General features: G+C 36.9%; 1 protein-coding gene across 4 annotated transcripts; it reads left to right on the forward strand.

Moving 5' to 3' along the window:
- Positions 1-1,638: 1,638 nt before the first annotated feature.
- Positions 1,639-17,316, forward strand: MUB4 (membrane-anchored ubiquitin-fold protein 4 precursor). Of its 4 annotated transcripts, none has more exons than XM_010252306.3 (4): positions 1,713-1,867; positions 2,071-2,313; positions 13,903-14,073; positions 16,927-17,316. In XM_010252306.3, exons 2-4 carry the CDS (start codon positions 2,184-2,186, stop codon positions 16,980-16,982), a joined length of 357 nt encoding a protein of 118 aa, XP_010250608.1. In that variant the 5' UTR covers positions 1,713-1,867; positions 2,071-2,183; the 3' UTR covers positions 16,983-17,316. The 4 variants fall into 4 exon arrangements, with proteins under 4 accessions (XP_019052497.1, XP_010250608.1, XP_010250607.1 ...); XM_010252305.3 differs by having other exon boundaries at positions 1,719-1,929; XM_010252307.3 differs by having other exon boundaries at positions 1,719-1,891.
- The last annotated feature ends 1,465 nt before the right edge of the window (positions 17,317-18,781 follow it).

The following is an 18,781-nucleotide window of genomic DNA, read 5'->3' on the forward strand; positions in this document are numbered from 1 at the left end:
TATTTTTCATGTAAATAAGCCAATGACCATTTTATCCATAAAATTCCATTATCAAAGGGGACATTTTTGTCCCATTCAAGTGTTGGCAACTTTCCCCCTAGGTGGGAAAATTATTTACCCACCGGTATCCAGGAAAATAAACTTTCCCTAGTCCCCACATAAATTTATAAAAAAAAGAACATGAGATTCTTGATCAATTGGAACCAAAATCCCATTGACCAATTTTTCCTCCTCTCAAAATCCAAAAAAAGAACTTCCATTTAGGGTTGGCCCTTGGGTTATCTGGTCCAATTCACTATGTAATGTATGTTATGTTTGATATCAATGCACTTTGGACAACATAGTAGGTGTTTGGCACTATTGTATTTCACAAGTGCGTTTTATGATTGTTCCGTTTCTACTGATGTATTATTTGTGCAACATTCGCAAGTAAACATAATCTAAAAAAATGGCAATTAATAGTCCTAGTTTTTAAGAAAACATTTTTGTAATAATTAGTTTTGGGATTGGGGAAAGAAAGGGTTTCTTAAAACACTAAATTTCCATTTCTTAATTGGCCTTAGTGATCCTGAATGACCCTAGTGACATGGCATGGCACATTGGAAATTGAAAAAGTTGATCACTTTTTGAGATGTTAAATATTTGTCATTATAAATATATTATAATATTAAGCTAAATCAATTTAAATGTCTAATCAGCCTATATCCCGTTTTTTTTGTGTTTCTCAAAAAAACAAATAAAATGAATCACTTATAAATTAAGACCCACTTGTAAAATGGAACGGTTGTAAAATACATCGTTCCAAAACATCCTCTAGGTGTTTAAAGTGATTTAACTTAATATTATAATATATTTGTGTGATATTTGAAAAAAGTAGTCGGCCTTTTTCAAATTTTAATACCAAGATTAAGGATCATTAAGACAATTCAAAAAACATAAATATGACATTTCAAAAAATCCTAAATTCCAAAGTTAATCATTATAAAAACATTTTTTTTTCAGGATTGTCAAATACAATTTTATTATCCATTCCAATTTATTTAGTGAGGTGGCACGTATGACACATCAATAGAAATGAAATGCTCGTGAAGTGCAACGGTGCCGATCAGACGCCATGCCACGTACGCGAAAAAAAAAAAAAGGAAAAAAACGTTTTCTCCTGTACAGGAAGCCTCGTTTTGACGTTGTAACGATTAACAAACTCTTAAAAACGCTTAACTGAGCAAATAGAGGATATTAAGAATTTAAGACTCGAATCGAACACGATACTGGAATATCACAGGCTGTTGAACGTGGGTGGGACAGCCAAAATTTCGAGTTCGTATTTTCACGTGATTCCAGAAACAGGTGTTGGGTTCTGTTGCACATACAGCAACGTGTACATCAAATAGTGCACAGCAGATCAGAACTCTAGACGAGTGTCCACCTTTCTTCTACGATGTGTCTACCAACTACTCCAGTATTACATCTATCAAATACGTATAAATTTTCGCAGACCACGCGTCAAATTTATCCACTTCAAATTTGGTCAGTCAAGCCGGCATCGAAGCGAAGCGAACCCAAGTCCCACGCACAGTAACAGTATCTCAGGTTTCTCCGTTTATCCTCGACCGACCAAACAAAGCTCTTCTCTGTGGCAAGATTCGAACCCAAAACCTCACTTTCCCTACCTGGAGCTGCTGAAAGAGAGAGAGAGAGAGAGGGGGGGGGGGGGGGGGGGGGGTGGGGAAAGGAAAGAGGAATAAGAAGACAAATAAAGGCAGAGAAATGGTGTCATGATCGGGTCTAGACTTCGCATACTTATCCTTTTTTTTTTCGGTTGAAGCTCAAATCCTGAACTTCTCATGCCGCATATTCCAAAACCCTAGTAAAGCTCTTGAATCGCTCCCTAGTCCGTAATCTCAATCTTTCTGAATCTGTTGGTTGAAGGTCCTTTTACGACGAGTTTTCCCCCCTTTATCTTTTTGCTTAAACAATAACCGTTGCTGTGATTTCAACTGAATTGATCTGTTCTCTAGATATTTCATAATTTCTTCGATCCAACTGTTTGAGTTCAGGCTTCGTTTTCAGGTTGAATGAACCCTAGTTTATCTAAGAGGGAGTGCGCGAACAAGGAATTCGTGAATTTGAGTCGTGATTGGTAGATCGGTGATTTGGAAATTGGAACTGTTTTGAGAGTTCTAATGCCGGAAGAGGACCTGGTCGAACTTAAATTCCGTCTGTACGATGGATCGGATATTGGTCCAATTAGGTATTCCTCAGCCTCGACGGTCGCCATGCTCAAGGAAAGAATCGTTTCCGAGTGGCCAAGAGGTTAGATACTTTTATTTATTTATTTATTTTTGTGCTTCTTTACGGTCGCCAGTTTGCTTCTGTTCTTGTTTTGGTGCTGTTACTTGTTCTTTCTTCCTGTGGATTCTGCGGTAATCCTATTACTTTCTCCTTAAAATCTGTCGGTAGTCATCCACGAATTTTACCTACTCTCTTTTTTGGGTTTATCATGGATGATTGGCAGTTATAGAATGATACTATAGCGCCCTGAGGTCGTTTAAAATGTAGACCTTCAAAGATAGTTCTCCTAAGAGCTCTGAGTAAGTACAAAAGAAAGCTTACTACAGTATGATTTTATTTAATTGTTTGTGGACCTCTAACCAGGAACGATTTTTCCCGATTTTCTTGGGTGCTCTTCCCCCCTTTTCCCTGTTGGCTGTTGTTTCGTTATTCTAGAAATGAATTATTGGCTTTGTTTTGGTTTGTAGTTGTTGTTCTTGAAAATGTTATCAGGTGACAAGTGATATACGAAATTTGTCTTTGCATAGAACATTGAATTATCAAGCGGAACTAGCTTTTCCTCTGCAGCAGAACAAAGCTGCAATACTTGCGACAGTGTACCTCAAAGGTCTGGACGATCTTTTTGAGGAGCTGCTAGTGGTAACTATATTCCACGAACGAGGTATAAGAATATGTAAATACTACATATGAGAAATAATGATCGCATATGGGTTATCCTGTGAAAGTGTACCTCTTTTTTCTGGGGACAGAAAAAAAACTTGGATGTTATACTCAGAAAGGCTTCAAGAAAAGCCTAAGGAGTTCTGGTTAATGGTTGTTTGATGCTTCATTGTTCAATTCAGATAATCCTTTCCTTTTTACAAGATCACCGAGAATCTCCAACCTGAAAATGCCCCTTTGATTGCATTCAGATTAGTGAGTAATGGAGATTGCCCATTGTCTGCTTTCTTGGAGTGGTATTTGGGTCTTCAATGAGTCATCTCTGCTGCAGTTGACTTATTTATTTTTCTGCTTTCAAATATAGAATTTGGAAAATATATTTAGTAATTGCTAATAGGTCACTCTGCCCCTGTTTCTCACTTTATAAGAATCTAAATTATAATTATCATACTTGATTGTGTATATCACCCCTTTCCTGCAAGTTTGATTGTGTATACCACGATGATATATCATCAAGTCTCATTGACTAATAATAATGCAAGGCGCCAACCAGCTGGTTGGTAAGAGAGTAGCGGAGACTTGGGATCAAATCCTGCCTGCACCTAGGTTGGGGGATGGGCTACCCCCCGTTGTGTAGCCCTTCAAAAGATATCCAAAAAAAACACCACTTGAATCTGGTGCATAAATGTTATTACATGCCTAGCTTGTCCATGACAATAGACCTAAAAAAGCCAAGTAGGACACACACTCTTCGTCAAGAAGAACGTAAAATTACTATATTTCTCAAGCATGAAGGTGACATAGTGATAATAGGTTGAAAAGTTTCTTAGCTAAGGAGTCTGAGATAAAGGACCTAGGCTCATAAAGTTTTATTTTATTTGTTATTATTTTTGGCATGCTTTGATACTAAATTGTAAGAGAATAGATTGAGAGAGACAAGGAGAAGAAGAGAGAAATGAGAGAAGAAGAAAGTATTTGGGAATGCAGGACAGGTCACCCAATCATAGTTTTCAAGGCTCCAAGGCGAAGCTAGGCAATAGGGGGTGACGTACTTGAGTTGAGACTTTAGATTTCTTATATTATGGTTTTGTTATGGTGGTTCTGATGTAGTCAGCTACATGGTCCATATAGTGCCAGCAGTATTTTGTTCTTTTTGTTTTTTTATTGTGATGACTACAACTCCAATAAGGTAGAGAAGGCTAGAGAGAAAAAGGCTTTGAGGCATGGTTTCCAGAGTGCTAGGTCTATATCTTACTTCAAAATGTAGGGGAACATAATGTTAGTATTGGTAGAAGGATAAAAGGGGAACAAGAATCATTAGTGGTTCATATATTCACTAGATTGAGAAGTAGATTATGAGGAGCTGGACTCTGCAAAAAAAAAAAAAAATAATAATAATAAAGTCTATGGATGAAGGAGAAGGAAGTGTTATTAATTTCTTGTATTCCTCCCCTAGAATTATGACCACCACCTAGGGTCCTTCCCCTTGTTAGGAGGGGGTAGTGTGTTAGGGAACCTAGGTGATGCTGGTATAGGTGTGATCAAGCTAGAGATATCCTGGTCTTTTTTTTTTTTGATAATTGATATCCTGGTCTAGTTGATGCTGGTATAGGGGGTAGTGAAGTTAAATTTTGGAGTCTGGTAAAGTGACCTGATGAGGCTAGAGATATGTTGGGTGTCATGGATCCAAACCTTGTTTTGGATTCCTAGAGAGTTGAATACAATAGTAGATGGATCCAAACCTTGTTAGGGTCTTAAATTTTTAGTTCTCACACAAAAAATAATTTTATAATTTTAATTGCTTTTTAAGAAGATATTTACATTGTACTAAGATGAATGAATGAACAACGTTACCAAATAGGAGGTTCGCTTGCTTTGCTCGCTCACTAAAGCTCCGAGAACCCCCTATTTGGTAATGTTGTTCATTCATTCATCCTAATACAATGTCAATATCTTCTTAAAAAGCAATTAAAATTATAAAATCATTATTTTTTGTGTGAGAACTAAGAACTTAAGACCCTAACATGGACTTGTTTGGGCTTGCCTCGAGGGGTGTGGCACAAAGGCAGGCTCGTAGAATCAGGAATGTAATATGTTTTACATCACATTAGGCCCTGTTTGGCATCATTCCTACCTATTTCTGTTCTTAGAGAAATTCCTGTTCCGGAACAGGAATCCTGTTTCTTATTCCTGAAAAATAACTGACTTGTTTGGCAAATTGTTCTTAAAGAACATATTTTTGTTTTATAAAAGTAGAAATGATGTTTGGATAGCCATATTATTTCTTATGATTAATTCTTCATATCAATATACATACAAAAAATCATAATAGTGGTTACTAATCTATTAGGCACTTCTCTTTTAAATTCAACAAATCTAAACTAAATGATGCAATTGCTCAATAACATAGAGCTGAAACACTTCTTATAAAAGAGTAACATCCAATGAACAATAGAATGATAAAACTTGGGACTCTTCTTAGGATCTTAAATTCTACAATATAGGAAAACTAAAACATTAAATTCCAAGATTCAATTGTAGGAAACATGGATGTTATCTACCAAGTAGGGGAGGGAGAGGATTAATGCTAATCCCTATTCCAAAATCATGAATGGAACCAGTATTTCTAGATTACTACTTTAGGGAACAAAATAAAGTGAAAAATTTTCTTTTGGATTAGGAATGGAAGCGAACTAAAATGAAAAATTACAACATATTCAAGTCATTAGATCTTTTGTTGCAGCCAACAAATGATCAGAAAACAAAACATAGGGTTTATCTTTTGGAAAGGGGATTGGCTAAGAGAGTTGAATGAAGGAGGATATTGACCTAACCTGCAAAAAAAAAAAAAAAAAATTAAACATTAGAGAAGGGGGAGAAAAGAGGAACAAGGAGGCTGAACTCTGTTTGTGTGATGATATGGCAGAAGAAGAAAAGAAGTTCTGGCGTTTTTCAGTGCGTTAATCACTATTTTCAGGCTGAACTATGGTTCAAACTCTTCAAATGGCAACGGTTCAAGTCAGTGAATCCACAAGCAAAGAAGAAGAAAGTTCTGGCCAACTACTCTTTCTTGGTTGATGGATTGTGCGGCAGTGGGATGAGGAAGAAAAGAGATAACTGACAAGGGCATTTTGTGCCCAACGTTTCTTTTATTTGAGCAAAACTACATTAACATCCCTCTTTACACGTGAGAAATTGTGTTTGTTTTTCAAGTTAACGTTGTGGGAACACACGGTTTTGTCACTCCAAAAAAACACACTCCTGGCAGCTTGTTCTTGTTCCAGAACATGATATTTCATGTGACAAAATGCATCCAAACGTATTTCTGATCCGTGAGAACATTCGGAACCCGAGAAACGTTCCCATGGAATGATACCGAACAGGGCCTTAGCTACTTGAAGTAATGCAATCGAGGAAAAAAAAGAGATTGTGGGTTTTACATACTTGAAAATGTTTTATATGTTTGATTTTATTTTTAAATTCTCATTTGAATATGCTTTACATGTTATGTTTATGTATTTTAATTTTAGATAATAGGTTTTTTACTTTTTTAAAACATTTATTTTGAAATTGAAGTTTATATTTTTATTAATATTTATGTTTAATAATTCTTTTTATTTTTAGAATTTGTTGACATTTTTTTTTATTTTTTAGCATTTTTTTTTTATTTTTGCGCCTTGCTTCAAAAAGGTGAGCACCTCTCTTTGTGCCTTGTGCCTTGCGCTTCTAAAACACTAGAGTATCAATGCATGTACACAAACAGGATCATGGGCCGAGGAAGATTGGTAGATCCAGTATTTTTAATGAGGAAGCTCAAGAGGAACACAATAAGGATGCTGTAATGGATTTTTCTCAAGAGGCAAACCAGCAAAAAGTGTCTGATGATAGGGAAGCTTGTGAAAGATTGGAACAGGGAGATTCTAACCCCTTATCCCCCTCTAATTCCGCCCCTGCTTCTAGCCATTTGGGTACTCCTTTTTGCGTTACTGGTTAATGGTTATGTGCCTTCCTGTCCTGTTGTGTTTGCAGATCCAGATCCAAGCCAATTGACTTTGAATCCTGAAATCACCTGTGCCTTCCTGTCTGATGCAAATCTTTAGAGGTTACAGTGGAGGAATTTGTCTCTACTTTTGGAAGAGGAGGATAGGACTTTTGGAGGTTTTGCTGAGTTTGTTAGCCCAAGAGGGGAAGCCATTGATTCGGGGAGTGGAGGTGAGAAATTTCAAGAGAAAGAGTGCTTAAATACACCTACAAAAGATAAAGTTTACTCAAGATCAAGGAAAGGAAAGGAGGAGGAGGGAAGAAGGAAAACGACCATCAAGAAGAAGAAAAGTGAAGTGGAAAAGCTAGCTACAAAAATAACTTATGAGAAGGAGTAAAGGGAGGGGTAAAAGGAAGAGGAGTTGAATATGAGAGGGTTAGGAAGCGCAAAGAAAAGAAAGTTGATTAGAAGTGTTTTAAGGAAAGAGAGGCCAGATATTTTTTATGATTCAAGAAACCAAGATTTCAGAAATAGATAGAAGGTGGATTAGGAGTATTTGGGGAATCAGAGGGTTGAATTGGACTTTTGCACCCTCTCGGGGAGCTTCTGGTGGAATTCTCACCATTTGGAAGAATGAGGAAATGGAATGCTTGGAAGAGCTCATTGGGAATTTTTTGGTTTCAATCAAAATAAAAAGAGCTAGTGATGGTAAGGAATGGGTTCTAACCAACGTGTATGGTCCTAATTCTTATAAGGGGAGAGATCTTTTTTGGAAGGAATTGAGTGCAATGAGAGGTTTGTGGGAGGGACCGTGGTGTTTAGGTGGGGATTTCAATGTCTTAGGGTTTTCAAGAGAAACAAACAAGACAAATCAAGGCTTGAGGGTACCCTCAGCATGAGAAAATTCAATAATTTGATTGAGTCCCTTGAGTTGAAGGAACCCACTCTACTCTAGGCTAACTTTACTTGGTCAAATTTCCAAGATATCCCAATCTGTTTCAAACTGGATAGGTTCCTTTTCTCGGTAGATTGGGAAGATTTGTGGGAAAATTTGGTAGCTATAGCCTTACCTAGGGTTACCTCAGATCATTGCCCAGTCTCTTTTGGGCAAGAGCTGTTGTTTGGTGGCCTCCCTTCCGGTTTGAGAATATGTGGTTGGAAGATCCCCAATTCAAGGAAAGGGTAAAAACTTGGGGAACGAGGAAAGACCAAGAAATAGAAAAAAAGTGTCTTAGATTTATGAGGAAATTGAAAGCATTAAAGGGGAGGATTAAGGAGTGGAATAGGGACCTTTTTGGAAGACTTGAAGAAGCTCAAGAAAGAATCTCATAAAAAATACAGGATTTGGATAGAAAGGAAGCCTTGAGAGAAATTAGTGAGGAGTGAGAAGAGCAATGGAAGCTGAATGTGGAATTGGAAGATCTCTTGAGAAAAGAAGAAATCTCATGGAGGCAAAAGTCTAGGTGCAAGTGGCCCCAGGAAGGAGATGGAAATACAAGGTTTTTCCATAACCTAGCAAATGGAAGGAAAAAGAAAAATTTCACAAGCTTAGAGGTGGAAGGAGTTGAAGTCAAAAGGGAAGAGGAGATTGTCAAAACCTTTGTGGACCATTTTAGAGGTATTTTCTCCAGTTCTGGAGGAAGTAGACAAGAACTCCCTGATTTGGATTGGGATAGATTGACTGATAGTCAATCAAATATGTTGGAGGCTGAGTTTAGTATTGAGGAAATTAAAGAGGCTGTCTTCTCCATGGAAAGATCGAAAGCACCTGGGCCGAATGGGTTCTCTATGGCTTTTTTCCAGGATTGTTGAGAGGTTTTGGAAAAGGATATAAAAGAGGTGTTTGATGAGTTTAGGAAGCTAAAACTCCAAGGGACTTTGGACCAATCAGCTTGGTGGGTAGCCTTTACAAAATAATAGCAAAAGTTCTATCGGGTAAATTGAAGAAGGCTTTTTCCATAGTAGTTTCCCAATCCCAAGGGGCTTTCATTGAAGGAAGACAAATTGTTGATCAGGTTTTAGTGGCTAATGAATGTGTTTCAGAGAAGAAGAAAAAGGGTGGAAAAGGTTTTATTTGTAAGTTGGACTTAAAAAAGGCTTATGACTTGGTGGATTGGTCTTTGCTTACTGAGGTTCTGAAGAATTTTGGGTTTAGGGAAATTGGAGGCTTTGGATCAAGGGTTGCTTAAGCACAATTCAATACTCAATTATGATTAATGGTTTTGCTAGAGATTTCTTTCCAGCCAAGAGAAGTTTAAGACAAGGTGACCCTTTATCTCCGTTCCTCTTCACCTTAATTGCAGAGGTCTTAAGCAGAATGATCACAAAAATAGAGTTGAGTGGTTGTTTGGAGGATGGAGGGTGGGAAGGGATGAGATTGTTGTCACTCACTTGCAATTTGCAGATGACATAATCCTCTTCAGTAAGGACTCCAGTTCTGAGTCCCTAGGAAACCTTAAAGAGTTGGTGAGATCCTTTGAGAAACTTTTTAACTTAAGGGTCAACTTGGGAAAAGTTGTGTGGTGGGGATGAACATGCAAGAAGAGGAAGCTCTTTTGTTAGCAGATCTCCTAGGTTGTGAAGTAAAAAATTGGCCTTTGGATTATCTAGGACTCCCCCTAGGTGGAAACCCAAGATCTAAGAGCTTTTGGAAGCCTGTATTGGAAAGATTTACTAAAAATCTGGTTCTCTGGAAGAGGAATTATATTTTGTTGGGAGGGAGGATAACCTTGATCAAAGCCACCTTTGCCAATCTTCCTATCTACTTCTTGTCTACCTTTCGTATACCCGTCAAAATTGCTTGGCAATTAGAAAAGCTAATGTTGGATTTCTTGGGGGAACTGGGGGATGGAAAGAAAGACCACTTGGTGAAATAGGAACAAGTTAGTAGATCCAAAGAAGAGGGGATGGGCTTGGTTTAGGCAATTTAATTCAATAAGAACTCAGCTCTTCTAGGAAAATGGCTTTGGAGGTTTCCTCTAGAAAGAAACAAGCTCTAGCACAAGGTGATTGTTAGCGTTCATGGTCAGTCGGAAAATGGCTGGGATGCAAACATAGCCCCCAATGCAAACTCCTTTCCTTGGAAAGCTATTTGTGAGGTATATTCTTTCTTTATTAATCTCATTCACTATGATGCGGGCAATGGGTCAAGAATTTTGTTTTGGGAGAACCTTTGGTTAGGTAGTCAACCACTGAAGGTCCAATTTCCTGTGCTTTATACAATTTCCAACTATAAATGTGAACCCATCTCTAAGTTTGTGAATTTCTTGGCCTTGGGATTAAGTTGGGATTTGGGGTTTAGAAGAGGTCTAAGGGAAATGGAGTGTGTTTCTCTCATCCTCTTCTTGGCCAAACTTGACTCCATTTTTTTGATCAAAGCGTTGAGGACAACAAGGTGTGGTCCATTTCCTCATATGGTCTTTTTACTTGTGCATCCTTCTTCAACTTCCTAATTCAGCATTCTATTTATGGGGTGAATTTCCTAGTGAAAAAAATTTGGAGCAAGCCAATCCCTCCTAAGATTTAGGCTTTTTGTTGGGAAGTTTTCCTTGGTAAGATTAACACCTTTGACATGCTGCAGAAACAAAGGCCAAACACTTGCCTTTCTCCTCAAGCGTGCTTTCTTTGCAAAAATAACGGTGAAACTATTTCCTATATTTTCTTATCCTGTCCTTTTGTGCTTGGTATTTGGGAGCATCTTTGTTCTCTCTTTGGGTGCAGGAGCATCTTTCCTGCGATAATCAAAGGCTAGAGGAAGGATAATGTGGAAAGCTGTGAGAGCTGCATTGATTTGGACTGTTTGGGAAGAAAGAAATGGAAGGATTTTCAATGATAAGAGTAGAACTGATTTGGAAGTCCTGGAAACAGTTAAAATAAAGGTTGCTCATTGGGTAAGGTCAATGGAGAATTTCAAATCTTTATCTCTAAATGATATCCTGAGAAAGTGGAAGGAGGTGGCTATGTCAGCTCAAAACAAGGAAAGAAAAGTGATGGAATAGAGACAACCAGCAGCCAACCGTATAAAACTCAACATTGATGGTAGCTACATAGGCAATCAGGCTATAGCTGGGATGGGAGGGGTCTTTTGAGACTCAGAAGGGAAGGTGTTTGCTTTATATTCAGGTCCTGTAACCAATGGTGATGCAGTGACAGCAGAGTTGTATAGTCTTCTTCAGGGCCTTACATTTGCTAAGCAGTTTGGGTTTCTTAACTTGGAAGTGGAAGGGGATTCTCAAGTGGTTATCTCATGGACAAGGAATAGTACCCAAATCCAATGGGTTTACAGGCATACAGTCCATGAAATTGAATCCCTAGAAAGAGGGATGAATGTCACATTTAGATGGGTTAGAAGAACAGCAAATGGGATGGCAGACACATTGGCTAAACAAGGGACCACAAGACAACAGTTTTTTTGGGCAAAAATCTAAGGTTTCTTGTGGTGGTGAACTTTCCACCTTGATGCAATTCTTTCTTTTTGATGCTTAATAAAAGTTATCTTCATTGATAAATAAATAAAAAAAGATGGGGCACCAATAGTTCAAGAAGAAGCTGAAAATGACTGCATTGTGGATGAGGCTCATCTAGTAAAGAAAAAGCTGGACATAAATATGGTAGTGTATAGGGAGGTTCATATTGGCAAGAAGTTGGGTTATTCTTTCTAGGGGGAGAAAAATTGCATGGAATGTCTTCTTCAAACCAGAAGGAAGACAAAGAAGTAGATGTTAAATTAATGCTATATGTTAGGAAGGGCATAAGGTTTATGAGAAGGAAACATAGGGAGTCAATGGAAGATGGAATTAACTTAAATATAAAGAGGGGGGGGGGGTTAAGACAGTGGAGTGAAGATTTAATAAGAATACATGGAAGATGTAGTTATGTTGCACAATAAATTTCAGTATTTTTTTGTTCTTTTGATAGATAATTCAGGATTTGTATTCAAATTGGATTAACAAAGGTTTTTATGGGTTGAATTGATGGAAGATGTAGCAGCAGTTGGATCGGGGAGGGTCTATGTTTATTTTTAGATGTGTAGTTTTGGGCCTTTTGGCCATCCCTTTCTTTTTGTGTTTGGTTCAGAAGTACATAATAATATAATATATCATAGTATTGCATAACCAGTAGGATTTGTTTGGAGTTGTCATTGGTCAGTTAGGGGTTTTGTTTTAAATGGAGTGTAGGTGGAAAGATTTATCTATATTTTGGGTGATTTCTTATCACCAAGTTGCCATAATTCTTTTTTTTTTTTTTTATCTTAATGAATATTCGTTTACCATAAAAAATGTAGGGACATTTTCATTGGAGCACGAATGTGTATTTTCCAGTCTGTGCTCTCTATGCTAGAAATTGCTTTTATCAGATAATAAGGATACTTTCTATCTCAGAAAGTCACTGTTGAACCTTTCTAAGTTTCTATGTGCTAAAAGAAAAGAGACTTGGTGGTCAGGATTTAAGGTTGATGGGCAGTGGGAATCAGAACTTGATATGCAGTTTGATATTTCTGGCTTGATATGGTGTATTATCATTAGACTGGAAAAAGGGGAAGATAGCATGGTTAATAAGATAAAAGCATGACAGTGATTTATGAAAGTTCATCTAACATTATATCCAGCATTGAAAAGTATATCCTTCCAGTGATTTCTGAAGTGTTCAGAGAAGAGATATCATCAGTGTGGTGAATGATTGCAGCCTGACATTGATATATTATTTCCTAGACTTCATGTCTCCTTTTTTCTCAGCTTTCTACTGGGGTCTGCAACGAATCGGTTTGGAAATCCATTCCCGGGCTTTCTATGGCTTGGAGTCACCTACCATTGGACCTACATAATGAAGAACTGGCAAGCTATCAAATATTTATTTTCTTTTTCTTTTATTTAAAGATTTCTATGATATGATTTCTAAGACTCCTATAATATGATCCACATGTAGTGCTTCCTTATTTAGAATTTAGGGGTTAAGACATTGGGTGGCAAGCCTGTATTTTTTTCTCCTTTATTTAAAGTATGTGAATCTATGATAAAAACCACTTTGAATTGAATTACCCATTCTTCTACTCGATGTGACCGGCCACTTAGGCTTGTTATTGTTGTACACTACTACCATTGTTCATTACTCATTAGTGCTGTGACAATGAAAAAATCATGAAATCACAGGTTCATGCTAATTCCAGTGTTTTTATTTCGATCTTAAAGCATAAGCAAGTGGACCCAACTCTTTAAATCTACTGTAAACAGCTTTCAGTTTTGTTCAACTATATTTTGTTTTGATCTGTTAAGCTGTCAACTTGTAGTATACCCCCATTCATCCTACATTCCTTCCAGCTATAAATTAGTTAGCCTAATCTTACACTTAAACATGGTCCCTATAGTTGGATAGAACTGCAGCCAAATGGAGTCTCCACCACTCATAGGGTCTGAATATACCAAAAAAACTTCTCCTTTACAGTCCCCACGAACTCCTCCATCTGGCTATACCTAACCTGCTTTGTTTCCAGGCTATGAGCCTATGGCCATCAAGATGGAATAGGGAGGTAGTGATAACCAAACTTGTTGAATTCTAGCTCTTCTAGTCAAATGATGATGCCACATGTTACCTGCTCTTTCCCGATGGTTTAGCTAGGGAAGAGGTGGGTAGAACAAGTCTATTTTGTGAAGTTGTTGGAAGGGACTAAACTGTCAGTCCACTCTACAGAATGTTGTCCCAGAATTCATAAATGATGACGGCCTGTACAATTTTTTAATTCACCGAAATCTCATTTTGCACTGGGGCTGGATCAATTAGTATTTGCAGTTATTACTTTGGTGGCCTTCCAGTACTGGCAATTTTGCAAGCAAAATAGCATGATAAGGCATTTAGGCATTGGGGTGCTTACTGTTAACGTTGGTTTTGTGCAATGCCTCCGTTGTTTTTTCCATACGTTTTTTTCCCATCTTTTAGTGAATATTCTGTTAAAATGTTCGTGTTAATTGCAGACAAAAAAATTATACCCAAGGCAGCAAGTGATGTGAAACTGATATGTGCTGGGAAAATCCTGGAAAACAACAAGACCGTTGGCCAATGTAGAGTACCTTTTGGAGAGCTTCCTGGCGGAGTTATCACAATGCATGTTGTTGTGCAACCATCTTTAGCGAAAACAAAAACAGGTATGCCACATTATATTGCATCTTAGTCCTATAGTCATCAGCATGTGATATTAGTATTGTTTATTTATCTTAACATTCAACTCCTTTGAGTGAGATTGTGGTAATAGGGCTGGCAATCTTGACCCCAACCCATTTGACCCACCCAACTCACCCACCTTTGAATCCACCTATACCCACTCAATCTATTGATGGGTCAATATGGGTCGAGCAACCCATTAGGGTCAGTGGAAAAGGGTTAGGGTGGGTTGGGTCGAGAGGATGGGTTGGGTCATGCGGGTCAAGATGGTTGGGTTAAAGTCAATACTCGCCAAATCTCAAAAAATGGAAGCTGTAGCGATTGAAACCCAAACCTCCTAACGCACAAACATTTCATTACACTTCCAAACCATTATGCCAAATTTCATTTTGTTAATGAAAGCGAAATAAAATTGATTTTACTACCTTTCGTGGTCACATGCAATTTTATACAAAAACACTTTCACAAAAGCAATTTTATGAAAAGAACTTTTACGAGAGCACTTTTACACAAAAGTACTTTTACAATAGTACTTTTATAAAAACACTTTATGAAAGTGTTTTTACGAAAATACTTTTATGAAAGCATAAAAGCACTTATAAAAGTACTTTTAGCACTTTTATTAAAGTACTTTTACGAAAACACTTTTATGAAAGCATAAAAGTACAAGTACTTTTATAAAAGTACTTTCATGAACATACTTTTACACAAGCACTTTTACAAAAGTACTTTTATGAAAGCATAAAAGCACTTTTACAAAAATACTTTTATGAAAGCACAACACTTTTATAAAAGTACTTTTATGAAAGCACTTTTATACGAAAGCACTTTTACGAAAACACTTTTATGAAAGCATAAAAGCATTTTTATAAAAGTACTTTTACAAAAGCACTTTTATAAAAATACTTTTACACAAAAGCACTTTTATAAAAGTTCTGCATTTTTTACAATTTTCTGTTATTTTCTGCATTTTTGTAATTTTTTGGTATTTTTCTACATTTTTACAATTTTTTGGTATTTTCTACATTTGCTAAAATTTTCTGGTATTTTTCTGCATTTATCTACAATTTTTGCCTTTTTGGGTATACGGGTTGACTTGTTTTTGTCACGTGACAGTCTTGAGAGAGATTATTCTCTCAAAATTTATTATTTTGTGTATACGGGCTGTCCCTACCCATTTTTGTTTTTATAAGTGAGGGTGGTTAAATGTCAATGTGATGGGTCAAGTGGGTCAGGGTACGTTAGGGTTAGGGTGGGTTATGATGTAGGATTGATGATGGTCATGGTGGGTTGGTGGGTCAATATGGGTGGGTTGATATTCAACTCTTACCCAACCCAACCATTTTATGTGGTAATGATATCTAGCTGTTCCACCAGTAGTAGCTATGGTGTAATTCATTTCTTGTATAAAGTATAGACTTCAATCATTATAGATTCCATAAGGTCTATTCAATTAGTTTTCATTCTTGACAGCCCTTTTCCAAAGTTTAAGTTTCAATTTCTTTTTTGAGAAGTTAAAAAGGTTTTCAGGACTATACCTTCAATTGAGTGGCAAAACCCTCTAGGTTATTTTAAGGAGCCCCAAAACTGGAACTCTATGATGCTATCTCTATGTGGTGCAGTAATGCCTCTCGTACGTGCAGAGGAGTCATTTATATATGTTATCAGCCTTATCTACATAGCTGGCTGTTTACTGCTTTACAACATTCATTAGAGTTAGTATTATTCTCCAGTTCAAAGTCAGAAACGTCTCACTAAGTTAGAGCCCCATAGTAGTCTATAGTTATCTTTATTGATATGCTTTATATCATTTTGCACAAATGTAAGGTAGCAAGACTTCATGCTCATGGTTTTCCAGAGTTTGGGATTTTACTGACATGGTGATACCTGTAGGCAGGTAAATGTTTCCAAATGCATGCACCTGCCTTCTGTGTTCTTTTTTCTACCTGTTGGAAGGAGTGGGAGGGTGGGGGTGGGGGTTAGAGGGATGACACTAACAACCCCCTCCAGGATTTTGCTTTCTATGCCAAGAGCCTTTTGGATTTAAAGAGCTGGTCCATATAGTGTATTCGAAGGAAAACTGTTCTATCAACTATGCAGTTTGACAAGATCACTGATGTGAAATACACGTACAACCTCGGAATAGTAATGAGCTTTTGAGTAATATTTTTCCAAAATTTGCTGTAACGTGTTATGAGTGGTAAGCTATGTTGTATGGAGCAGAGTGTTGTGCAGTCAAGACAAGAAACAAGATGAAAATGAATGTGAAAGACGGATGAGTGGAAAATCTAGCAAGGATAGGATTAGGAATGAAGTTATCCATAGGAACTTAAGAGTATCTCTAATAGATGATAAGATGATAGAGTAGTTTGGTTTAGGCACATGCATAGAAGACAACCAACTGTGCCAGTTAGACGTGATTTGTTACACGTTGAAGGGGTTAGAAGAGTTTGGGCAGATTAAAAAGGACATGAGTAGTAGTAAGAAATAATTTAAGTACTAATAATTTAATAGGGGATATCATATATGCTTTTAAATAAAACGGATTGGGGAAACAGGATTCATGTAACTGATCCTATATAGTTGGAAAAAAGGTATAGATGATGATGATGCTGCTGTAACGTGTTATGGCAAACCGGATGCCTCTGGATCATCACCACCTTTTTTTGTCTTTTTGTACTTGTAGGGTAGTTGTGCTTTTGTTCTCTTGACCTGGATGTATGTACGCTGGGTCCTCTGCATCTACTAAAATAAAAATGAAAACTAGTGCTGCTGATATTTGCTCTGTGCTGCTGTGGATTGATAAAAACTCTCCTCGTGCTGGTTGTATGAAACAGAAAAGAAAATAGACGAGTCACCGAAGAAAAGTGTTTGCTCCTGCTCCATTTTGTGAGGACAAAAGAAATTGTCATCCGAACTGATTATGCTGTACAAGTTACATATATTACTTAGAGCCATGGTGTGCGAATTGCCGGAGAGATGTCCATCATACCAAGTAGACCAACGTCCACCCTGTTGTGTTCTATGGGAGAGACGTTTGTATGTACCAGTGTATGGCGGTGTTACATACGCAGTTGTTGTGTGTGCCCTAAAACTACTGTCCTTTAATTATTATCAAATCTTGGTAGGTTTGATAAATCTACCGATGTATTCATTTATACAAACACAATCTCTGCATCTTTGGAATAACATGATAAATGTGATATGCATCAGAAATTTATTGGACCCATGCAATGCTTTCATTGAAGTTGACTTGTTTGTTGTAATGCTTATAAGTATATTATCCGTTGCAATTTCCGACAAACGGATTACCCTCGCAGGAAACTGGAATGCAGGATAACCTTTTTTTTCTTCGTGGTAGGATTAATGATAAATAGGTCTAATAAAGAACCTACTAAGATTTATATTTTTGCAATGTGAAATAATGCTTGGGCCTGGATATGGCATTAAATAGAATAAAAAGGCGATTTGGGAGGGATTTGGAAGATGATCTTGAATGTAAAGTAAAATTTAACGTGTTTTTCCCCACCTGGGTTTGGGTCTCGCTCCACTCAACGGGAATGATTCAGACTCTTCAGACTTCAAAGATGGTAAAGAATGTGACTCATCAAATTTGAGACGTAAGACTCATAGTTCAGATCTGGTCCCAACCGCCATTGCAGCCATATATCAGGGAAATGTTCCGACGTATGGTTGGAATGGCTGTTGGGATCAGATCCAAACTCCTAGACTTGCAACGCAAGTGAGACGAAGGCGGTTTAACTCCATTCCCCCACGAATCCAGATTTGCTTCTCACAAAATGGTTCTCATACTCATCTCACAACACCTGCAGCCGTGCATTGGGACCATTTCTCCGTGAATGAAAACATACAAGTAGAGGTGGCAATTGGGCGAATTAAATGTGTTGGATTCAATCCAAACCCACTTGAATCTAACCCAATTCAACTCATTTAGATAAAATCAAGGTTTAAAGTATCGGAAACGTAAGGTGTATCGGAAAGATAATTTTAAGAGATGTATCGGGATACGCTTTGGATATGTATAGATACAGACAAAAAATCATGATATACATAAATATGCTAAAAAGCTTAAATAAATCCTAAAAATATATTAATAACGATAGTTATAAGTTTTATATGATTATATGATTATAAATAAATTTTAAAAATATAAAAGTAAAAAAAAAGCTGTAGTTTAATGGTCTATATAGAATTCAAGATATCAGGACGCATTTAGTAATTATTCACAAATGATGGAATAACTAAAACGCGAAAAAAAAAACTAAAATGAATATTGATATATATTAGTTTTAAAACAATCAATATAATTTATCTTTATATTTATTAATACATAAATTTTAATAATTAATTCTAACATTTATTGATAAGCATACACTAAGAAAAAGAGAATTTATTTAAAAATAAAAATGCATAAAGCTATATCAAGCAAATGGGCATGGCTTAGTGGTGAACCTCTACTTGTTAAAGTCTAATGTCTAAGGTTTGAATCTTGCTATTGCTAAGTTTGTAGTTTTATACTAATAAAACGAATTTAATGAGAAAGAGGGTTATTAATTAATGAAATTAATAAGAAGAGAATTTCAATTAGGCGTTGGAATTGAAATTCAAATTTAAAATTAAGAGAGAAAAATTGCACTTAACTATAGGAGTAAATATAAAATTAATGAGAGA

This window comes from Nelumbo nucifera, chromosome 3, assembly GCF_055504915.1.
Source record: "Nelumbo nucifera cultivar China Antique chromosome 3, China Antique-T2T, whole genome shotgun sequence".
NCBI classification, from domain to species: Eukaryota; Viridiplantae; Streptophyta; class Magnoliopsida; order Proteales; family Nelumbonaceae; genus Nelumbo; species Nelumbo nucifera.